Genomic DNA, 24,059 nt, shown 5'->3' on the forward strand with positions numbered 1-24,059 from the left:
GTAATTTTTTATTGAAAAAAGAGGTTTATATATACAAGGTACAGTATGTAGGGGGTGCAGCCAAAGATCGCCCGGGGGGGGGGGGGCAAAGGATATAGTAGTTTCTACAACGTTTTAGGCCAGTGGGGTTACATACGGCCTTTTGTGTGACAAGGGTGCAGCGTCCGTTTGTTCGGTGATTGGTATTGTCCTCGCCCCCTGTCCGTATCCCCCTGGCGGCGAGAAAGGAAAAGTGGGAAAGGAGAAAAGAAGGGTTCTGGTGTTGGGTGGAAACACAATGTGTATGGGTTCGATTGGGTTGGTCAGGTCTAAACACCTACGGCCTGGGTGGTTGTGGAGGGCCTCATGGTCAGCGACCTAGGGTGGTGGCTTGTGTGAGGACAGGCAGTTGTCTAGGGAGAGCCACATTTCGCTCTTTGTGTGGGTTTTTGGTGTATGGTTGGAGGTTATGGTTATTGCAGAGTAAGGATCGTCAATTACAGACTTCGTGTACGCTTTTTTTATCCAATGCTTTAGGTTAGAAACCTGTTTTTCCTGTGTAAGTCACACTATAAAATTCGTTGCGTATGTTAAGAAAAACTTTTAATTGTTGTCCTTCTGAAACCCACTAAATGTTTCTTCAGCTTGAGATAGTATTTCAGTTTGGCTGGTACTTTACACACACTCTGATAAAATTACAAGTGGGACAATGAGTCAAGCTGTAGCCTTGCTTGTATTAAGGCCCCAATTTTACTTTAGATTGTTATGCATTAATGAAAACGGACAGCACTGTATTTCCCTGTCTGGGTTTAAAAGAAAAAGATATAAATGTGTTGTCTTTTGTGTAACTTTCTGCACTGTCATGGCTGGTAAGTTGTACATTGACAGGATGGGGAGTTAAATGGATGGTTCTTTACTGATCTGTCTGTGCACGTTTGTACTACAGTTCTTTGTAGGCGGGCCAGAGTCAGGCTTTGAATGCGCAACGTTACAGTAAATGTTGTTCAGATTTCTATGGTGCCAACTAACATGTCCACTACCTTGTAGCGCATTTATATGCCTGGTGCCATTTGTTAGTGAGTAGCTGAATGTTCAGTTTAGAAGTGGACTCAAAATAGGAGAGGTACCCCTTGAAGGCGTCAAGGGAAATAGGGAAATTTAACCAAAAGATAGGAATAATTCCCTGGACCGTGATTTTTTTTTAAAAACACATAATGTGACAATATAATATTATAATACAACAACGTAATTCTATGTACAAATTGAATATTTATTAAAAATACATGTTGAAAATACAACCATTAAAACTTGTGTTCAATACTCAGTGCCCCACAAATACAGAAACATTAATGAAATCACATTAAACACAATGAGACGATTATGACCAGCATAATTTGCAAAAGACAGAGAGGGTTGTATGACTTAAATTTGTCAATACTGTTTATACATCTCATATATTCTCTAGCATACAATGTCATACACTTTCAGATAATTAATGCTTGACAGAAGTGTGCTTCATAAGATTGTACAAGAAAATGCGTTGACGCGTTTCGATGGCTTAAATGTTTCACACAATCTTTTTCAAGACAAGTTCAGTTTGTCTCTCTCAGGGTATTTTGTCTTTTCCCTTTATTGGATTGCTGTACTCTCTACTCCAGTTGCTATCGTGTTTGGGGAGTCTCCTCTGGGCTTTTCTGTTATTTTCCCTCGTGGGCTCTCATATAGGTTTATCTTTGATTTGTGATCTTATTCTTGAGATGTTACTTCTTTCTAGGAACGTTATCTCTTGCTTAAAAACAATCTTATCTTAAGTCCTATAGAATAAGAGTCGCTGGCTCCTTCGACTTGGTTTCGGTTTTCGTCGGCTGTCTAACTTCCTCAGATTAATTGGAGAGGTTACAGGTCTACTGGTGCTCCGACTTTCGTTCGTAGCGTGTTTTCATGTAACCCTCATTGATTGAGTCCAGTTTAGAAGTGGATCAGTGTGAAGATGAATTGTGTTCATTTTTAGGTAGAGCCTGAGCAGCACATGTGCTGCTCTGCGAGCCATGCTGTATTGGAGTATCGAACAGAAACCCCGCCCACTCTCCGCTCATATTTGTCATTGGCTTGAGTCATTGTCCCTCGTAAATGCTGGCTTCTGGTTCGTTAATAGGCTTGCTAGTCCCTCCTTAGTACTGCCTTTTCTTCATTTGTAACCTTCCATTAGGGCCGGCACTTTCACTTCGGTTGTTACACAGTACGTCTTGTTTCGTCTATAAACACTATTTTCTTTACCCTCTTCACTGCGGCGCGAATTCCGCTGCAGTGCTGGGACATTCCATTTGTGGGCATGGCTCAGACAGCCCCCGGCCGTCGTGCGCACACAACCACCGTGACTCATGACGGCCCGGGGCCGTCATGAACACGTAAGAGGTTTAATAGTTTATCCTACTGCAGGCAGGACATTCTCTCCTGCAACATTCAGTGCGCCATGCGCGCTTTCACTTTCTAAGCAGCCCGGGACAATGTCGGTCTCGCATTTACAAGAGTTTGAGCTATCAGCATTGTGAAAGGCAATGCCTTTTATTTATGTGCTAATTATCAAAACCGATAAATAAAAGGCATTGTCATTTATAATGCCAATGTCTTAAACTCTCGCAAATGCGAGACCTATTGCATTGCAGATGCTTGTTAGAATTTCTTTTAGTATTTTATACGTGTGGTTCGGTGTCTTTACTGTACAACATGCAGTGCTTTCAAAATCCACATTTCACAGGGATGAAAGCAAACGCACGACGCATCTTTCAGTTTGTGGAAATGACAGCATTTCTGTGAAATGTGGACTACGCGCTGCGGAAGCCTCGAACATTAATTTCTTAGCGTGATTTCCCTTCTCACAATTCAATGAGGTTCAACGCATGAGAATGTATTTAAATGCCAGCTTCACTCATGCCCTTGAAATAATTAGCATTCTTTCCATAATTTTCAAGGAAAACGCAACTGCTGTCAGTGCCTTATCGGTCTCCGATGACAAAAATGGAACAAACTGTCTAAACTTCACCTGACAAAACTAAATGTGTATGTAAATATTGTTTCAGCAGGCAGGCAAACGCCGCAGTACATTTCTCAAAACCCTGTTTGCAATACATATTCTACTGCAATACATATTTTCCTGTTTTGGAAAAAAATAGTTTTTGAGTCTGCCTGTAACAAATTAATTGTACAGTATCTAAAATAAGTAATGGTTCACATGTTCCTTCTCGCGCTACTGGTGACATTTACAAACCACTCCGCTTCCGGCGCGCAGGACTTCTGGAAGCAGGGGTGGGGGAGGAGTCTGTGCCCCAGTGCACGGGAGGCCTGAGTGAATGCATCCTTGTTGATTTAGTCTCATTTGTGTTCTTTGTAAAATTGTGGGAAAAAACAGGTGAATTGCTGAAATTGTTTCATAATGTAAATACTAGCCATAAACAATTATGATGTTTGCACCGGACTGGTAGTCCCAGAGAGCCTGGTTTGTTTGCAGGCCTCTGCAGAATGTATTTCCTTAGTGCAGCAATTCCTTTGTGTGAGATGGACTATAATTCTCCATTGCTGTAAGATGCCTGCCGTGTTCTCTTGCATCGGAAAGCACAATGTATCGGAAGACATGACATGCACAGGTGGTCTCTGTCTTTGCTGTTTGTTGGGGTGAAGGGCCTATAAACCACTAAGATGCTCACTGGTTTCATGTCATTTCACACTTTCAGTCAGTCATAATTTTAGGCAACTTTTTGCACGCAAGTTTTTATGACCGTTCCAACAATGTTTAAAAACAAAACTACCATCCTGAGAACAGAATGTCTTGTTGGCTAATGGCGGTGCACATGACAAGCGTCTACTTGGCTGCTATGATTGTAAACACTATCACTGGGCAGGTAAACAATATAAACTTGTCATTCTGAAGGTAGAACACAGGGTAACTATGAGGGTTCGCTTGTAGTGAAAGCAGCCAAGAACTGCGGCCTTTACTCTTCCAAACAAATAAGTGTGGTCTCCATTATTGAGACTTGTGGTGGGTGACTGACTAGGGGTACCCACTACTAGGATGCCCCTATGGCATGTTAATTAGTATGTTCGTATGGGATAGTTGTGCAGCATCCTTCTAAGTGTTGCGGACCTGCTTGTTGGTTTGAGACCTTCCAGCCACATCTGATTTGATTTTAAATTTTCTATAGTCCTCGAATGCCCTGAAGTGCCTTGGCGCTGATGAAATCAAAATATCCGTGAACGTTGAGATGGGACGATAAAGTCCAGACTTAAATGGTGGACGACCACGGATCCAAGGGTCAATTTTACTGGAAACATAAAAACATAAGGGACTCGCTGTAAAGTGTTGTTTCATGTAATCTCTAGTGATTGTTTAGAGTTGGCTCAGTGTGCTGTTGTCACTCCTGAACGCTTGAATGGTCTTCGTTTAGCATCCTTCAGTGCTTGTTCTGTTTACACCCTTCCGCTTGCGGGCAGAAATCACCAGACGATAATGTTTTTGGGATATGAAGCACCCAGACTTTGCTGGAGAGCATCGTCTCTCCCGGCAGAGCAACCATCACAGCTCAAGACATGCAAGCACCGTTCAACCTTGTTGGGATGCAGACTCGTCGTTATTTGTAAGGTGTCCTCCCGATTCCCCCTCTTGAAGACTTCGCTGTCTTGTTGGAAATCAAATTATGCAGGATTGTTTAAAGAAATGATTTAGTCCTGGAAATGAGAGCTCTGTGAAGGCACACTGGCCTGTGTAAGGCAGCATGAGGCACCTAGTGTGTCTAGTGTGAGCCCAGGTTTGGCCAGGGTAGCCTTGTTCTCTATCCTACGACCATGCAATGCAAAGAGGAGGTCATGTCTCTAAATCCCAATATTAGGGAAGGTATTAGTTACTTTGTGTGGCTTGTGGGAGGTCTCACTCAAAGCGTCTCACAAAATTCATTAAAATGTGTCCATTCTGTGCACTAACATTCTTTGACATCTCTAAGAATTGGTCGGAAGCCGCACTGAGTACAAGAAGCAAGAGTCTCAAAAACACAATTGTTTTATGGTTATGTCAAGCCCCTTATAAAGGAATGAAGAGGGAATTCTAGAATATATTGGTATCCACAGACTGCCACATCCATAGAGTACACTGTAAACCTGTAAAGGCCGGATACAAAGAGGGGAGCCAAAACATATGCAGATTAGTGGCGTCATCCCCGCTGCGCACCCATCCCCCCACTCAGCATGGAGGCTTCTACATGGGTAGATGTCATTGCATTGAGGGGAATCTCCGCAGATAGTGTAGCAGGTTTGATTTTCATCTTACACTGTTCCCATCCCAGTCATGAACACTCTAGTGTGTTTGACGGACGTGGATGCAGCACTTGGCCAACACCGATGCCAGGCTGCTGCCCCCTCTTGCCAGAGTGGGGAACTTCAGCAGTAGTTGGAGGACCTTATTTGTGGACAGCTGCCCTGCACAATCACCTGCAATGCCGCCACGGGTTCCTTTGTCCTGTCGCTGTTACCAAATATGAGCCTGTGAACTGATCAAAATGGAACAGACATGTCAACGAAGCAATAGCTGAAGGGCTCTTTCCAACTCGATGAATTGCTGAAGGAAGCAGACCAAAAGCTGTTCTCTGTGTATGTTTGTGTGATGAGATGAGCTCTGGCACATGGCGTAAGCCTGCTGCAGCCAACCCTAGAAGCATGGAAGTGATCACCATCATCTCACTCGTCACGTGTCACTTCATAGCTTGAATTATTCTCCACCACTCCTGAGTGTCCGAAGTGCTGTATTCACATGACTAAAGGTTGTCGCTGCAGTGGCAGTCTGCAGCAGTGACGCATCCATCTCTAACGAGAGAAGACCTCGAAGTCTTTCTAGCGTCTCAGCATGCGCATGGCTGTGGACCGAACAGCAATGTCCTCGAGCGTATGTATGTGTGATGCACAAAGACACATTGTAAGCAGCCAGGAATAACTCAGTTGTGTGTAGAGGGTAATCAGGTGCTCATATAGTATTCACAACAACTTCTATAGTAATAGCAATTGCATGTATCCTGCGGTGCATCCAAAAGGGGAAAATACACCCTAATCCACAGGATTCAATCGTAGATTGAGCAAACAATTAACAATTTCTGAAGCACACGCATCTCATGATAAAAGTCAAACCATTAATGTAAAAGAATATGAAAACAGTAGTATGGGTTTTGTTTCTTCTTTAATGTATCAGGGTCTTCCACTCCCTTAAGCCAACGCATCGTCGTTGCTGGGTATGAACCCTAAGACTTTCTTAGGGCTGGAAGTAATACAAATACCGAGAATGTAATGTACAGTAAATTTACAATGTCATCTATAAATGGTGCAAGTCCAGACAGCAAACCCTGTGCAAAGGAGCTAGTCAAAACAACAATTGTGCCCCAAGGCCAAAAGGAGCTCTAAAGTGAATAAAACATATTGGTTGCTAATCGCAAGAAATACCAGATTAATGCAAATACACAATCAATAGTAAATCCTTTTAAAGTCACTTCAAATGTCACGACATCCAGTTTCAAATGTGCCCCTATTGTGTCTGTGAAAATACTAAAACAAATTCACACAATTGTGCTATTTAGAAATAAAAACCCATGGATGTTGCATGCTCCCCCAGAGAGCCAAAACCCGGGAGACATGCTGTACTTTGTAAAATTATTCCAGATCTCTATCTGTAAGGATCAAAAATTATAAGATATCTATCAAAACAGGTGCTTGGCAAGCACGAGGCACAAGTCTTTCATTATGTCAATGTATAATCCTGAACTGCAATAATTCAATTGTAAAACTAGGTGGTTCTTGCCTCTAAACAAATTAATACAGTATTCTCCAATTGATCTTTCCCAATTCCAGTGCGTACGGTAGAATATTCAAGATATTTAATTAATGATTCATGTAAACAACCGGCCCTGTAAGGAAACGCAATGTCGTCATATAATAATCCGCCGGACAGTGAAAATTACAGGTCTAGTCTTTCGACGATTTCTTACCGCAGTGAAAATGCAGTGACGGTATATTTGCAATGAATACTCCCAGTGTCCGATATCCACATCTCCTACTTTAAGGCAACAGAGAAGATAAACTCCGAAGAATGTAACAGGTCCCTGAAGTACGGGGAAACTTGCAAAATTAATTATAAATTGGCAAGATTAATGCCACGTATGCAACGCAGTCTTCGTGGCAACGATAATCTTTATAAGTACACGTACCTGTAGATTTAGCAGCCGCACTCGAATTCAGGCGATGGCAAACTGCCGTCTGTGTCAGTTGCACATATACCAAAACGTTGGAAAGCGAGGAGGTGACTACCCTGGTTCCGAGCATGGTCAGCGCCATCTTTGAATGGTAACTATTGGCATTTGAAATTAATACGCCATCACAAAGCATGAGCATACAGAGCAACCCGGGTTCAAGTAGGAAACACGCCATCTTAAGGTGGTAAATCTTAGCATTTCAGGTTGAAATGCCATCTTAAAGTGAATGCATCAAGAACAATCCATGTATCCCTGCACTCGTACAAAAGGGGAAATAAGTATAGGTTCAGAGCGTTGAATCTCATAAGTGTTCCAACAATAGAAACGACAGTCCGAGGGTATACAGGCTTCCATTAGTGTTAACCAATATATGTATCAAACCGATACAATCTAAATCCGTTAACACATTTAAATTCATATATTAAATAGAAACACTATCAAGCATGGTACAGCTCAATAATTAATCACCTACAAAATATTGCAGTTCATGATCAAAGTTCAGGCCGTCCTCTATGGCCCTTAGACGCATGATCCACCTTGCCTCATGCCTGCTTAATTTCAGCTTTTGGGCACAATTGTTGTTTTGACTAGCTCCTTTGTACAGGGTTTGCTGTCTGGGCTTGCACCATTTATAGATGACATTGTAAATTTACTGTACATTATATCCTTGGTATTTGTATTACTCAGAGGCAGGAATAGTCTGCAATCGTTTGGAAGTGAATGCTTAAACTTACAGGGCTTTAGCGCTCGCCAAAGTTTCTGAAGTTGAACTTTTTTAACACACCCCAATCAAACTCACACAGGTCAATGCACAATGCCAGTTTTTCTTCTGTGAAAACCCAAAGCTGCTTCGGTTATTTTCCCCAACATTTGGAGCATTTGATGGAGTCTTATCTTAAATGTTCAAACCTCACTATTCCTCTTTCTTTATCCAGAGACCAACAGTGTTTCCCATTCACAGGGTTGAGTTATCCTTTTTAATCCTTTGATTTTACTAAAATTATATATCTCAAAGAATAACTTTTCAGGCTTAGGGTGCTGTATAAATTATGCAAAAAAGAAACCAAGGAACTCTGGTTAGTTTCCAAGTTTAGATGGAGAGCAGCTCCTATATACAGCAACCTACAACACCAGCAACACTCTGAACCTGCTCACTTCAAATGTCTGGTTTTCTAACAAACTTTTTAAGCATAGGATTAGCACAGTGCCATCCATGCCAAGATTTAAAATTACAAAAGCCTCTTTCCAATCCGAGCACAGTATTACAGCTTTGGAATGATAAAATACCATCCAAGCCAACTTGGAATAGATAAAAGCAGCCCGGACACGTGTTTAGCTTCTATGAGCTCTTCAGGAATAGCTTGGTCCAGACACAAGGGAGCACCCAGTGAAAGGCAAAACAATATTCAAGTCTACACTGAACCAGACATACAAGTGCAAAGCAGGTCTCTGTAGCCCAAGAACATTGACTCAATGGTATGGCTACTGCATCTTTGTGAACTCAAGAACTTCTGAAACATTGGGCCTATATTTTGCTCTGTTTACTTGGTGGGCTTTGATTTCTAAGTTTCTGAATTTCCTGATCCAAATCACATGTGATGAAACTGGTTTATGTTTTACCTTTAATGTTTAACACTTACTGTGAAATTCCGAAATTGTAACCTATTCTTTTGTATCTCTGATCCCTTACCAGGTGCATAGATGAATGGTTTGAAGTAAACCGATCATGCCCGGAGCACCCTGCAGATTAAGGACATCTGGTTTGCATAGGTAATTTACTTGACATTTAGGAAAGCCTAAAGTTGTCTGGGTCTTAATAGCTCAGCTTAGTGTTTAATTACATTTTACCTTTATCTCTACTGATTTTGAATAGCGAGTGAGTGTAATTAATCAAATTTGAATACTCTCGGCTTCCAACCAATTGTTGGGTGGTCAGATTCCTCCCATAACCATGACCAGAGAATTATATGGTACCCCAACCCTAAGCCTCTGACTTGCAGGAGCGTGGTTACTTACTGCCTCAGTCTGTGTGTATTCTGGAGTGAAGATTGTTTTCAAACAAGCAGTCCTCATTAGGGCGCTCGACCTCGGACCTGGGGATCTGGGTTCGAGTCTCGGTAACGACGCCAAAACCTCCTGTGATTCTGGGCAAATCACTTAATCTCCCCGTGCCTAAAATGAAAGTGTGTCCCCATGTAACGTAACTGGAAAATATGTAAAGCGTTCTGATACCTGATTCGGTTCGGGTCTAGTTCGCGCTATATAAAACTCTTGGGGGAAAATGAAAAAATATGTAATCCCTTCGATGGCTGCGTGTTGATAGTCTTTAATGGCCAGGACTCCGTTCAATGTACCCAATGAAGAATTCCCATGGTGGGGGATCTAGGATTACAGACACCTTTTCTTTGTCCTCAGTTGTTACAAATCCGTGTTTGTGACTACACGCTAGCCTTCCTCGCGGGAATGGGAGCGTTGCTCTAGTAGTAAAGTACATATGACGATCCCCGTGAGGTTTTATTCCTCTACATTGGTATAGTGAATAAAAGACCGGCATCTATCATGTAGTGGGAAACACTTTATGCAAAGAGAAACCTACACCACAAATCCTCCATTCTGGAGAAAGTCCACACTAGAAGAGAGGCCCATGCAAGGCTGTGATATGAAGACCACCCTAAAGGAAATGCTCATTCATATCTGAAATACTACTGCCTTCGGGTCCCAACCTCTGAGACTTTGCTTGGAGTTTCTGCAACTAAAAGTTAGTCATCCCTTGTGAGAATTTGCCTACTCACTACTTCTTCCTTTGATTCCTGAGATGAAGTTCCTCAATATATAAAGTTGCTTGTAGACCGTGCTGTTTAGCGTGACCTAGTAATACATCATATCTACAAACACAAGGTTTACCGCTGCATTCTTTCCAGCCCCCTTGGAAATCATGATATATTCACATTTATTTACTTTACTTTACGTTGCTGTGTTAAGACAATTTCTCTTGTTCATCTTTGTTTTTTCATTTTAGGTTTTCTCGTGAGTTCTCTACACTGAATAATGTGATGGAAGCCCAGAATATATTCGAAAATTCTTTTTAAAAGAAGTCTAAAATAGAACTACGCCTGAGATCTCTGTGAGTTCCCGTGGAAGTTGAGGTTTCACAAATGGACCTAATCATGTTGCATTATTAGCCCCGAACAGGCCGGCTATATGTCTGGAGCTCAGTGTGCCAAACATGCATTTTAAGGACACACACAGGGATTAAAAATGATGCAAATTGCTGTCAAATCATATCTTCTCAAAGTTGCCGTCGATGAACGTTTTATATCTCAAGGCCAAAGTTAACCTTTTCTTATTATGAATACTTTGTTTTATTTCGTTGGATTCCGCTCCAAGCAGAACGTGGTTCTGTTGTTCCCCCACATGAAAGTTGTTCTCGAGTGAAAATGCTGTAAAATCTTTAGCTGTGGGTGGGGGCGTTTCTCAGTGGAAGTAAATTCATCTCATATGATTCAGTCTTAAAAAAAGCCAAATTTCTTTTATATTGGTTTCCACTCAAATAAACACTGTGTTCTATACTGTATGGTGTTTAAAGACCATTAGACAGAAATGTGATCACGTTTGTATAAAATTGCCTTTTTCAATGTAATATGATATTCTAACGAGACCCTACTATTTCTCCATGTGAAATTGAAGTGATAACCAGACATAATTGAAAGTTTACCTAATTCCTGGCTTACAGCCATGCAAATTGCTGTTAAAATTTGGCAAGTTTTGCAGTAAATTGTACACTTCTTGTTGGTTTATATTAAATATACGTCACTGTTCTGAGAACAAATTAAAAGGGTAGTTTCGATAGACCAAAACTGTTGTATATTTTCACTTGAGCTACTCTGACATTACAAGTTGCTACAAGACTCCAGGACGGATACGGACATATTTTTGGAGGGAAAAAGGCAACATCTGTCCTGAACGTACTAGAATCATGAGTCAAATTGAGGAAATGGAAAACTCCTCGAAGCGGTAAAATGTACCCTGGTATCTGCTAGCTGGTTGTTCTCCATTCTGATCATCCATGGGGAGCAATTGTGACATCCCTGATCCTCTAGCTATGCAATCTTCAGACGATTAAGAATGCTCACTTGGAAGTTCTGCAAGTTTGGGTCATTCGTGCGACGGGTATTTAAAACAAAAAGACATTTCTAGGGTTGTCCATTTTGTGTCTACACACGGCCATTCGAAATGTCCAACGCTGTCTTTGGAGAATACTGGAATGGAGGTGGACATTGAGAAGACTTTCCCTGTCACTGCAGATTCTTGGGACTAAAGTGATAAAAGATAACGTGCATTAATGGTGTATTTTTCAATCAATTTCATATTTGAAAGAATCTTTTTACCTTGTGTGATGAACAGCCATAAGTTCTCAAATGGTACAATACTTTCTTTTGAACACGCCTGTGTTACTGTATAATTGATTGATGTATTTCTATTTTAATATCATATCATATATATATATATTTGTGGTCCCAGCAATACCCCACTGAAACCTAGGTTGTGTAGGTGGTAAACTATTTAACAATTAAGTTAAAAATAAATTCTTGAAATGCTCGCTACCTACGCATTACTGAAAAGACGTAGGCACTTCAAAGCATAGCATTATATTTTTTTAATTAAACAGTATTACGCGCTAATTTCTGCTTTCAACCTACAGGGATTTTTTTCTCAAAAAATACATTCAGAAATTAGTAGTGTTGTTCACAACTGCCACAGCAAAAATAAAAGATGTGATCGCAAGTGGGTATAATGTGCAAATATTGTGGATTGTTTATATTTATATGCCCATGTGTAGTGTTGTTACCTCCGCATTCATACCTCGAATAAGCTCCAGTTTGAGATTTTTTTTCGTAAGAAAAAAAGGTTCCTTTTCCAACTATCATCACCCTGTTCTCTTTTTTAGACTGCATTTTTTGTGAGATTAATTAAACCACTTCTTTATAGTTAAGCAATTCTTTCTGCTCCAAATGTTAATTTGAATTCAAGCTTTTAAACAACTGTTCCCGGCATTGATTTACTTTTTTTTTTCTTACAAAGGTGTCTGAAGAAGTCGTGGATACTACGTTGTCTGTTTTTTTTTTGCTAATATTTAATACCCTTTACTGCAATTTTTTTCGGAGGATGAGTGGGGAAAGCGTGATTGATTTCTCCTTTTTCCGTGTCTTTTTCCTAGATCTGTAAACTAATTTCTCCCCAACTTTTCAACACTCTGCCAAGGTACCATATTGTTTTTTTAAGGGGTGGGATTTCCCGCTGGACGTTTCTTTCACATTTATCTTGTTACTCTTCATTTTTGTAGGGAAAACCCTGAAATTAGAACGCCAGTTATTTTCCCTGGTATCACTGTGTACTATGAATTGGTATGCATAGCAAATTCCTAATGGAAGGAAATATAAAATATTCCCTTTTTGTAAGAAGGTTGCCTTATGGGGAATGCAGATTTATGTTCTGGGCGTGCCTTCAGTCTTGGAGAACGATGGTGACAAACATATGAAATATGTACAGAGCTGAAAAATTCTGGCTTTTCCCCTTAGTGTGCTCAAACGCAAAAGATTGGATATGGGTTCAACTCCAGTTGTCCAATCTGTTGTTCCTTGTCCCCCATATGTGATTACGTAAGCAAATTTTTCACTGGCTCTAGATTCACATTTATCCACTCTATGATTTATACAAATAAGAAGTGAAAGGCCTGAACATTGTGTGTCCATTGAAAGTGGTGCTTTAGCTGAAGCTATTGCACACACTTGTTTCCATTACCATCTAGTTTAGCGGCCAATTTGTGCTCCAGCAGCTGCAGTCGCGGAAATTTGTTGGATTCCTTGAATGTACGATTTCTCTGGGAATTCCCGAAATTTAGCACTTTAACAATTGGAAAAATTGATTGTGTTTTCAAACTGTGAAAATGTAGCACAGTGCATTACTTCATTTTTGTTGAGCCTTGGCCATATCAAATCCAAGTTCGCAGACACCTTCACCGTGGTAGGGGGGAGACTTGCATCTTTCAGCGATTTACAAGAAGTTGCAATTGGCAAATGTGTTCACTTCGGTTCAGAATGTTATACACAGTTGTACTGTAATCTGCTAAGTTTCTGAAAAAAAAAGCAAAAATGGCACTTTGGCAACAATTCTCCCAAACACTCTGCTTTGCCGGGCACGCATCCTCTTTGGAATTTAGGAAGGTATGGAATTTTAAATGTCGCTGTGTCACCGATTCAGTTTGTTGTGCATCATTTTGAGTAAGAAAAAAGCGGCACACAGTCACATCACAAGAGATGCTGGTTTTTGTTTCTACTGGAACACCTGCCCTTTAAAATTCTCACCGCTCTACTGTGAAACACAATTGTGGTGCTGCAAATGTAGTCTATTCATCTCAGCAGATCCGATATTCCTTTCCCGCTTTGCTCTAATTATTGTTTTAAATTGTAGTATGCATTTAAGTAATAGATTTTTATAGTTGTCCTCTTTGCAAGAAAAAAACCTTTTGTCTACCTTACACGTGTATATGAACCTAGACTGTTTTGCCAGGTGCTGAATAACTTTTTAGGAGCTGAAAAAATAATGTTGTTGCATAATTTAAGTTTAACAAAGTTGTATGTCCAACATCTGGGAAGAAAGAAAACCAACTAAAGCCTGAGTTTGTTTTTCAGATGTTGGGCACAGGTCTGTAGCCCATTAATCAGAACTTTCTACAAAGAGCAGCATTAACTGTTGTGCTGCCTATGCAAATGGTCTGTAATGAATGTTGGGACCAGCTTTCCCTTGGGTCGTTGGATTACACTTTGTTGGTGTTGTACAACAGTGGGGTAACATGAGCATCCCAGGCATTAGTGAGTGCACCATTGAGAAGACAAAAGTAATGCATGTGACCTCACTCATCTCTATCAGACTAGAATGCCATTACAGGCGGGGCTCGCGTAGAAAGGACTGTTAAGTCTTGAGTGCATGCTTGAAAAGTGTGTGTTACAATACGTTTTATTGGAGTATCTGCCCTTTCGAACAAGACTAATGTTAAAGGCAGTGATGTTTAAAATAGTGCCATCTACTCAAAGCTTTAAATGTTTCCTTTGGTGCATTATTTCATGTGTCCAACCTGATCGATTGATACCCTCCCAAAGAAGTTCACGCATGTATTCCATTGAATACGCGTTGTGACCTGTTGAGTTTGAAGCTATAGATAGCTAAGTTCCTCTGCAGAGCGCGATCAAATGAGGAATTTGAAATTACTGAAGTGAAAGCATAAAAATACTGTATTGGGGAATGGAGTCTTGTGCCTCTGAAGAAAGTCTGCACAATTCTAAACTGAAAGTGGTTTGTTGACACTGGTTTTAGGCACGGCACTTTTGATTGGAGTGAATACGGTCTTGTAGAAACCCATGAGACTGACCGAATGCTTAAAAATCATATGGCCCTACAAGTGGATATTAGCACAATTTCAATACAGTAGTTATTTATAAAAACGTTTAACGTATTTTAATGCGTATCTTGTACGCCCAGCATTTTTAATGAGTCACCCATGCTATTTTATTCTAGACTCCAATATGCCACTGCAGCGAGGCCAATAGCTTCCTCTTTAATTTTTTCTAATGCGCTTGCTTTCACCGTTGGCCCTCTGGGTAAGATTTGCCGGTCTTTTTGACGACTTTTTCAAATACTCCTTTTCTAACAGTGCCAATTTCCCTGCAAAACGATGCTTGTAGTTTAGTTTATTGGTTGTGGTCTATGCAGGTTATAGAACATCACCCATCTTGCTTTTCAATGTTTTATTGTACACGGTCCATGAGTGTGTAGGTTGACGCCTGACTGCGTCATATGGTTTTGTGTGGGTGTTTGTATGATGAGGGTATATGTGTAAATATATTGAATGTTTATTAGTTAGAATTGAGAATGTTTAATGAGACAGTTGGCTGTCAGTTGCAAGCAGCTGGACCCTGGCCTTCTAGCAGTACTCAGGAGCTGTATTTCAAGGTAAAAGTAACCCTGGGCGTAGTTCGCGAAGTAGCGCTACGCGAAGTTACTCGAAGTGCACTTCGCTCTATGCGAACTTCACGTAGCACTATGCGAGGTGCTTAGTAGCATGTTCGCACTGTGCAAGATGCGTTATCAATGATTGCACAGTGCGGACAAGCATCCGGCACTGTGCAATCATTGAAAACGGCATCTTGCACAGTGCGAGCTGTAGTTTTCTGCCGCTCGAGTAGATTTTTACTCGAGCGGCAGCTTTCTCAACCCGGACTGGTAGTTTCTCATCGCGAGTGGTCGTGAGCATGCGCGACTACTTGCAATGAGAAACCTGACCTCCCCGCATTGAGAGTCTCGCCAGGAAGTCATTTTGCTTGCTCGCGGTCGCGAACATGACGTTGAGGAACGCAAACAAGCAAAACATGACCGCTGCACTATGCTACGCTGCGCTACGCATGTTCGCACTGTGCTACGTGCAGCTCGCGTAGTGCGAAGTTGCGCAAACTACGCGAGTGTAGCGTAGTGCTTCGCCCAGGGTTAGGTAAAAGACCTAATACAGAAGATGGTTTTTAATGATTGAGTTTTTAGAAGCTTCCTGAGGAGTGCTTAGCTTGGCGGTGCTTCAGAGGACTGTCTATCGCCTTCCGGAGTCCATGCGTCTGTACCCCTAGGGTCCAGTCCCACTTGTCTATGGGGACATGTACTGGCTAATTGGAGGTTCCTTGTTCGCATGCAGTGGGAGACATATTTTGTATGTTACCGTTTTGCAAAATATTGTATCTGCACAGCAGAGAGCAGGTACTTTAATTCTAGCTCCACGTCGGTCCTATGGCCCTCCCTTCCAGTTGATCAATACTAAGGTACTACTCTTTGCTCCCTAATATCAACGAGCTTTGTGCATATGGTAGATCATATCACCGTGCAACAGTGCGTGGTATCTACTCGCTCCACTAAGTGGTTCATTTGAAGATGTGGAGGTCTTCTCTAGAAAAATAAAATAGTTGTAAATAGTCTCTTTAATGGTTTTGTTATGTTGGTGAAAAAGTGGTTGGGGTGAAAGTTTATACCGAAATAAATCAACCTTTTTGAGGATGATGCAGTGGCTTGTTCCAAGATGGATCAATTCCTAATTAAGTTGTTTTGTGGGTTGTGGCAGCCATTACTAAAATTTTCGTTTTGGTGCCCTTGTGGAACATGAGGCTCTCCTCACCCAGTTATAAGTGTGGTTTTATTTGATTTCTGGTGGATCTGGGTGTTAATTGAAAACATCTGATTGTGTAGTTTGCCGTGGTGTTCAGTTACCTTTTGAAGAGTAATGCTGATGACCCCATTAGGATTCATGAAACCCTTCATTTGGAGCATTCAACAGACTACGAGTCTTGAATAATTGACTGCAATTGATTGACTTCAGCTCCAGTTAATATTTGAGATTTGTGTATAGATGTGTGTATCTTTATAGGCTTCTATGTCTTGATGGTCTGTTCATTTCTTGTATAACCCATAAAACACAAAGATAGCAAAAGTCACTAATAAATGCACAAAAAAGTTAAAACAATAAAACAGTTGGCAGTGACAAGGTAATTAGCCACAACAGCCACCGTTTCACTTTTGTGTGGAAGTTTTCAGTGTCTCCACAGCATATTTCAGGTTTCGGTCAACTGTGGCGTTTAGGTGGGGTGACAACCATTTGTCTTAGGACAGTGTATGATGGACGTATTATTATATATTTTTTTAATTACCTCATCCTCAATTAGCACCAGTGCGAGTTGGACAGCCAGGGGATTAGGAGCTTTACTCAGCTAAGGAGGGCAAAATGGCCTTTTTCTTTCCATTCACTGGGGCAATATAACCCTTGTGATGCCACTATCTGTGGCCATGGCATCAAATTACCACTACTTTGGAAGCCAGTGCTCCAATAAAAATCCTATACACCTGTGTTCTTTCCTTTTTTTTGGGGTGGGGAGTAGGCGGAGTTGGTGACACGGGTTTAATACCTGTATAGAACATACATGAGCCCCCTTCCCCCATCGGTGCTGAATAGATTGTCTCACTTTGACAAGTAGTTAGGGCATGCTCTTTAGTGAGTGCACTGTGATCGAATACCCACTACTTGGAAACAATAGAAGAGACTTCACCTCAGTAGTATTGCGCTCCCTGATTCCTGTGGACCCTTCTGCTGTCTAGGCCTCGGTCCCCATCTCTTTAATTTAATTGAGTGGTTTGTTGCAGAGACAGCTGATTTCCTTTCTGAAGTCTTAATTCTTAAGAGGTGCACTCTCCATCCTGCCTCTCAATCCTAGACCCAGCCACCAATCATGTTTGGTGCCTTGATCCTCTCCTGCCGCAAATGTCTCTTCAGCTTTTCAGGTATCTGATGCAATCACATTTCCTATGATGTGGCTGCGCCCTGATCAGTATGCTAAGTGTCTCCTTGCAGTGCAGGTTGCTTCTCAAGGGAAACCAAAAAAATACTTTATTTTTTTTATAAGTTGCTTTGTTTGTGACAAGGAGTGGACCAGTCTTTTTGAAAAGTTAGAAGTCGTTCGACTGACAGTATTCTCTGAGTTTAGCTTTGAGCAATTTCCTATGGGATGATGTGTGCCAAGTTGGGTGAGAGCCGTGGTTGCAGTTGCACCAGACCCAGGAGTGACAGGGGCCAACTACCACTCCCCCCCCCCCCCCAATCCCCAAAGATTATTACTAAGATAATGAGGGCTAGAAGGTCTATTTTTCTTCCTTTAATTGGGACAATATCACTCTTGTCATGCCACTATTGGTGCTCATGTCTTTAAATTGCCAATATTTTGTAAGCCAGTGCTCCAGTAAAAACCCTGTACACCTGTTTTTTTTTCGTTCGGGAGTGGGAGATGGCAACAAAGAAAGCAATCTGTTACATGATTGGATGATAACTTCAAAGTATTTAGATATGACCCTCTTTTAGTGCCATGTGGAAAGACTGTGTGTTTTTCTTCCACTATGGTACATGTTGGACATGGAGATTTGACCAATTCCATTTTTAGTAACAACCTAATAGTCTTGGATAGGGGCGAGCCCTGCGCTTCATTATCCTGTGGCTTGTTCTTTGTAACTAGCAAATCACATGATAGGGCTGTTTATCCTACACGGATTCTGTCAATGAGCGATTGTATGAATGGCAGAAGATGAAAGCATCAGCTGATGTCGCTTTCCATGAAAAGGTCACAGCGCGTTACACTTAAGAATGAAATGACCCATTGCAGAAATAGACGGAAAGGTAGATGTGGGGACATAGAGACGGCTATCAGAGGCCGGTTGTGTGACTGGTTCTGCACAGCCTCGCCAGGCTTTCAAGACTGGGAGCTTGGTGTGTCCTCCTTTGATTTTCCAATCGACCCCTTTGGCTTTGTATTCTTCCGTGCACATTCCAAAAGTCGTTTGATGTTCAGGTGCTGAATTAATGCTCCTTGTAGTGATCTGAAGCTCGGTATAGAGGTAGCAAAAGCAAAATAACTTAAATGTAGAATGGAAATGCTGCCCTGTCTCAGAAGGGACCAGTTACAGTTCAGCATTAAGTGGATTCCAGGGATTGGACAGTGTGAATATGAGGGCGCAGAGGAGGTGGCAGAACTGTAGTCTGGATGGGTGAGAGGGACAGGTTGGGTCAGTCGGTTGATTATAAGCGAGAGGGAGAAGCGGGTGAGCAGAGAACATAATTCACCTCAGCTCACCAAGATTACAAGTAAATTAGCATGAAGAGCATGTACAGCTAGATGTTGGAATGTATCTTGTATCACCTTAAGATCTCTTATAAAAAGCTTGATTTATCATACACTGGGATTTAAAGTCCTCTTTCTTGCCCACAGGCAGCCAGTCAAAGATCAAAAGTGCATAAATATGTCCTCTGATGCTGCTCTGCAGTAAAAGACCGGGCACTGAAATAGAGACGGTTTATGTATTCTTAGCGTGAGAGCATTAGAGCAGTGACTGCTCATTCCTTCTGTGGGAAAGCACATAGTAGACAAATTGACATTTTTATTTTTAAGATGGAGAAAGAGCTGGTCCTCACCATAACAAATGTGGTGTTCCAGTGAAAGACTGGGGCTCCTGGCACTTGCCTCTTCCTCGCCACCCATGTGGCGGTAGGACGTGTTCCCATAGACTCTTGCCATGTTTTTGGAGTGCATAGCTCTGGATGAGCAGAAGAGTTTCTGTTCTAGCTGGATTCAGTTTCAGTTTATTCCTGCACCCCGCGGCGGTGTCTATAGATTGTGAGAGTGAGCTGTATAAAGTGGATTTCACTTTAGTATAACTTGAGCATCTTCTGTATAGGTCTGAAATGTGAACAGGAGTGTGCACGTCTGGTACAAACTGAAGAATAGTAGCGGTAGAGTAGACTTCTGTTGATCTCACGAGGGTGGCAGGAGGGGTAACTACTGTAGCCCGATAGCAGCGGGGCCTAATTAGTAGTAGTGTATTTTATAAAGCGCACAGCTGCCCCAACGGGGCGTCCCGGCGCTGTATAACGCTGTGGAACCCTTCCTGGCTCTCCCTGTGAGAAGCCCCTCCTGTGCACCCCCAAGGTGAAGCCAGGCATCCCAGTGTTGTAGGGGCCGTTGTGGAGATTAAGCAAGCTATTGCCCAGAGTTGCAGCATGGGACCCATGATTAGAGTAGGCGCCGAGGCGAGAATTATCGGGTCCGCAGACATTGAGCTCAAGACCCTGCACATCGGGACTTGAACCCTGGTCCCGTGCCTGATCTCTGCTTCAGAGTCTGCCGCTCTAACCAGTGAGCCACACTTCTCCACTCCAATTAGGTCTCATCTCTAATAATAGGACCTTTTCCAAACAAGTGCCTTACCACTACTTTTCTGTGCCAATAGGCGTCCCGGAGTATTCCATAGTCCATGGTATACATGATGCTGACAACCGAGCAATATGGGGGACCTTAGCTCTTCCGCCATCAAGCTCCATGTTCAGATTTCCTGAGAAGGAAGCATTTCCTGCAAGGGATTGAACCAATATGTTGTGGGCTTCTATGAAGCTCTGCACTTGATTGTATACCACCGCTTATACGGTGTTTGACAGTGGGAGGGCAGATGTTAGGGCTTTCTTTCCCCTGATTTGCCTTAATAAGGACAGACATTGGTATGGGCGTGGTGAAAAGAAGCAGGAAGTAGTTAATATTAGGAGGAACTAGCTTATAGCTTTCTGATGAGCTGAGATTAAATGTAGACATTGTATTTATTTGTGCATACCTGTTAATCCAGTGCAAACAGGGATTATGGGTTGTTCCGGGTTTAGACATCTGCCAGGGCAGTTTAGTTTTTTTTTATCGTGGAGCTGATTTAATGAGCAGTTAAGACCTAAAATTAAAGGGGACTGTAGTGTGGTCCTTTGTGACCTGCTGGATCAAGGAATCCACAGAAATGTGATCACTGATGAAATAGTGAAGGAGTATCTCTCTCATCGGACATAAAATCTTAAGGTTTATTACCATTATTGAATACCTTGTTGAGAGAACCTTGAACAGTGATGAAGGCCAGTACATTTAAGTGATACTGAGGTTGCAGCTTTTACCACACAATTATGAATTTACATTTGCCACATAATTGCCATAAAGGTTGTAGATGTACCCCCCAAAAAAAAAGTTCTAGCGCATATGGATGAAAATACTGCCAGAGAATGTGCCACACAATTTGCTTGTTGCTCTATCATTTTGTTAACCTTTCCACATAATCCTAGTGGCCCTGGCAGCGGTAAAACTCCGGAGAGTTGTTTGGGGGCTGTTACTATGATGAAACCTTAATCTGACAAGGAAACTTGACATATTTCCAAGTTTCCTGTAAAATGAATTTTTCTTTGTATCACTGCTCGTTGTGCAAGAAAAGCTCTGATACATGTAAAATGGATAATGGTCACTTTGCCACCTGCATAAGACCACCAGTTTGAATGCGGTGGGACTGTGTTTTTAATCACTGAGTAAAGGTTGTATGAGTGATTTATTGATGCATCTGCACCCAGTGTGGTCTGCAGATCAGAATTTTAAATCCGTCAGGGACTACTCTGCATTCCATCCTGTCAATCCTGAGCAGACAAGCTGTGCCACTTGTTTTTATGGTTATTGCTATTCATGTTGTTATTATTATTATTAAAGATTAAATCTTGTGCAGGGTGCTTATAGACAAATTGAATGTTACTGGGGTAGTTTGTGGTACGGGTTGTGGTTACAACATACAGTGTATCTTTGTTTAATAGAGTTTGTGTTTCTCCTCGTATGGAAAAATGATTTAATGCCTAAATTCAGAAGTTGTGAAGTTTAATAGTCTTAGCATCCTATGAGCCAAATAGCCAGAGCATTAATGCAGTGGCATAAACCACCAGGACCGGTTTACGCACGAGTGGACAAAGCCAGGCTTACCTCTTGTGTGCCCTCTCCTATCCTCTCTTTGGCTTCATTTACCAGCTCCAGGGTCTGTCAGCCTTTTGGATGCCAGTCTCATGGCTGGTTTGTGACTTTTTATTAAAAAATAATAATTGCGCCTCATTTCGCTTAGCATAGGGTGGCTACTGGGGCAGTGCGTATGCAACACATCTGATTTGTAAACTATCCATCTATTTTTGAAGAATGTAACTTCGTATTCCTCTTAACTACCCTGCTTTACAGTCATTTCCCAATTAAATTCACAGTGCATGTCCAGTTGCCTTCTTTCCAGACTCGGTGCATGACATAAGGCTGGCCCATGTTTGCGCCATTTCCTACTTCTGGAGGCGAGAGGACTTGCTGTTAACTGTTGGGTCACCTAAAAGACGCTCAGCTCAAGGTCCTGGCTGCTGGGATTCATGTTTATTTGATATTGATTGGGTCAGCGCGATTGATCTGACTGTCATGGTGTGTTCTGGACACAGATACTAGTTAACCACACAAACTCAGTAGCATCCTTTGAGAGGTGTTATGCTTTCATTTAATGAAGCACATTTCCTTCTACAGACTTTTTTTGAACAGACTAGCAGCATGAAGGTACATAAGTGATGCAAACATTGTCATCTAGTTCAAAGCAGAGGAGGAAAGGTGGGGGAGGGGGAAATTATGCAGTAAAAGATCTTCCAGGCCAAACCTAATTGATTTCGTGTTAGGTTCTAGCTCATATGGAGGAACGAGATTAAGTTTTCTAGTGTAGGTTTTTCTCGTGACACAAACACATAGGGCAGTTTGCTGTTGCCACAATCTATCCGTATGGTTTCCTTCTCCTTTTTTTCAGATCAGCTAAATAAATCTGGTTTGGTCCATTCTTCTCCTCAGGCAGACCAAGGGTTTTATGTCTCTGTGCACTCCACAACAGTTCATGGTTTGTCACTTGGAGAACATTTTTGTATGAGTGTGCATCATAGAAGTGTGCTAAATTGTGTTTTCAGGACTTCACCACCCTTCTCCTTTTCATATCATGGAATTTAGTGAGAACTCTGGTGCATTCCCTTTCAGCAAGTTAAATGAGGAATATGGCCTTCCTGCGCATACTATTTTGCCATGGACAATTCACCACCTGCACTACACTGTAGTAATAAACAACGTAGCAGTTGCAGGTAGGGGAATGTGTGGAGAACCCTGCCTACCACCTTAAAAAAATAAAAGATGGCGGAAGCTGACCATGCAACCAGATCTGATGCTCTAGCGAGGAACCCTGAGCCGCTAACCAATAAAAACAAAGGAGTTCGGGGAAATGACGTACCGAGCAAAAAGCGGGTTGTAGAAGGTCATTGCGTCTGTGACTTCACCGCGGGATTGACCCTGATGTACAATGAAGTCGATGACTCTCCTGCGGTGTAATGTCCTAGACACTAAGCGGAACATTATACAAAGGTGGCGGTAAATGGGGGGGAATACCGATTGCAAGGTGGAGGCGTGAGTGTTTGGTAGCCCACCAGACATCTTGTTCTTCCTTGCCAGATGTAGTGAAGTGTTAGGGTGAACTTCTTTTTAGGTAATGAATAATTACATCTTTAGGACCAAAAACGTTTTCTTTGAAGGTGTATGTCCCCCAGGTGAAATTTAGTGTGGTATGCATCTTGCCTCGTTCTCTGCAGTCTCTAAGCCCTCTCAATGTTGCCATTTTTCAGCCACTTCTCGCCAAGGGCATGTGCACAGTGCTGGAATCGGAGTGTACACATTTCAGTACTGTAGAAAGTTATGGCTAAATGTTACCACAATGAAAGATTGTCTGCCTTCTGACCTACAAATGTTGTGACATCTTAAAACTGTGAAGCGATGTGAGCTTTGAGCACAGACTACTGGCACTTGAATGTCGAATATGAAATTCCAGTCAGCCACTTTTTGGATCCACTCTCTGAACCTGTACAGACCGGTAAACTCGTTAGCGCCATCAGCGCTGCAAACTGTTTTAGAGGTGAAACTCCCTTGTTTGCACTCAATGAAAGCAATAAATGATCATGCATTTAATGTGGGTGCCACAGTTAAGGACTGTAAATATTTTGGTTGTTACATTTTTTTTTTGTACTGATTAAATTATTTTAAATGGCCACCTCAGTCTTGCCTTTCTCTGTATGTGTTGATGAAATTATTTGTTAAAAAATTGTGGAGTTTTTAGCTCAACTCTTTCACAACACTAGGTTGTTGCAACATATGAACACATTTTGTTTACTTTTTGCAGTTTTATATAGCGCAAACTCAACATGTAGGTAGGTAATGGAGCGCTTTACACGAGCACCAGTTACTTTACACATGGACACATTCATTTTTGGTAGGCACGGGGATATTAAATGATTTGCCCAGAATCACAAGATATTGTGCTGTTTCC

General features: G+C 41.8%; 1 protein-coding gene and 1 long non-coding RNA gene across 2 annotated transcripts in view; both read left to right on the forward strand.

Moving 5' to 3' along the window:
- The window catches only part of ZNRF2 (zinc and ring finger 2), a 147,377-nt gene extending 135,330 nt beyond the window's left edge, over positions 1–12,047 (forward strand). The window contains exons 4-5 of the mRNA XM_078663897.1: positions 8,956–9,032; positions 10,282–12,047. Coding sequence (XP_078520023.1) covers positions 8,956–9,013 — 58 coding nt within the window. The 3' untranslated portion in view covers positions 9,014–9,032; positions 10,282–12,047. The remainder of the gene's footprint in view (positions 1–8,955; positions 9,033–10,281) is intronic.
- A 3,396-nt stretch (positions 12,048–15,443) lies between these two features.
- On the forward strand, positions 15,444–23,781 carry LOC144784836 (uncharacterized). The gene is made up of 2 exons (XR_013601704.1): positions 15,444–19,708; positions 20,061–23,781. It is a non-coding gene; the product is annotated as an uncharacterized LOC144784836 (long non-coding RNA).
- The last annotated feature ends 278 nt before the right edge of the window (positions 23,782–24,059 follow it).

Source organism: Lissotriton helveticus, chromosome 10, assembly GCF_964261635.1.
Source record: "Lissotriton helveticus chromosome 10, aLisHel1.1, whole genome shotgun sequence".
In the NCBI taxonomy this organism is placed as follows: Eukaryota; Metazoa; Chordata; class Amphibia; order Caudata; family Salamandridae; genus Lissotriton; species Lissotriton helveticus.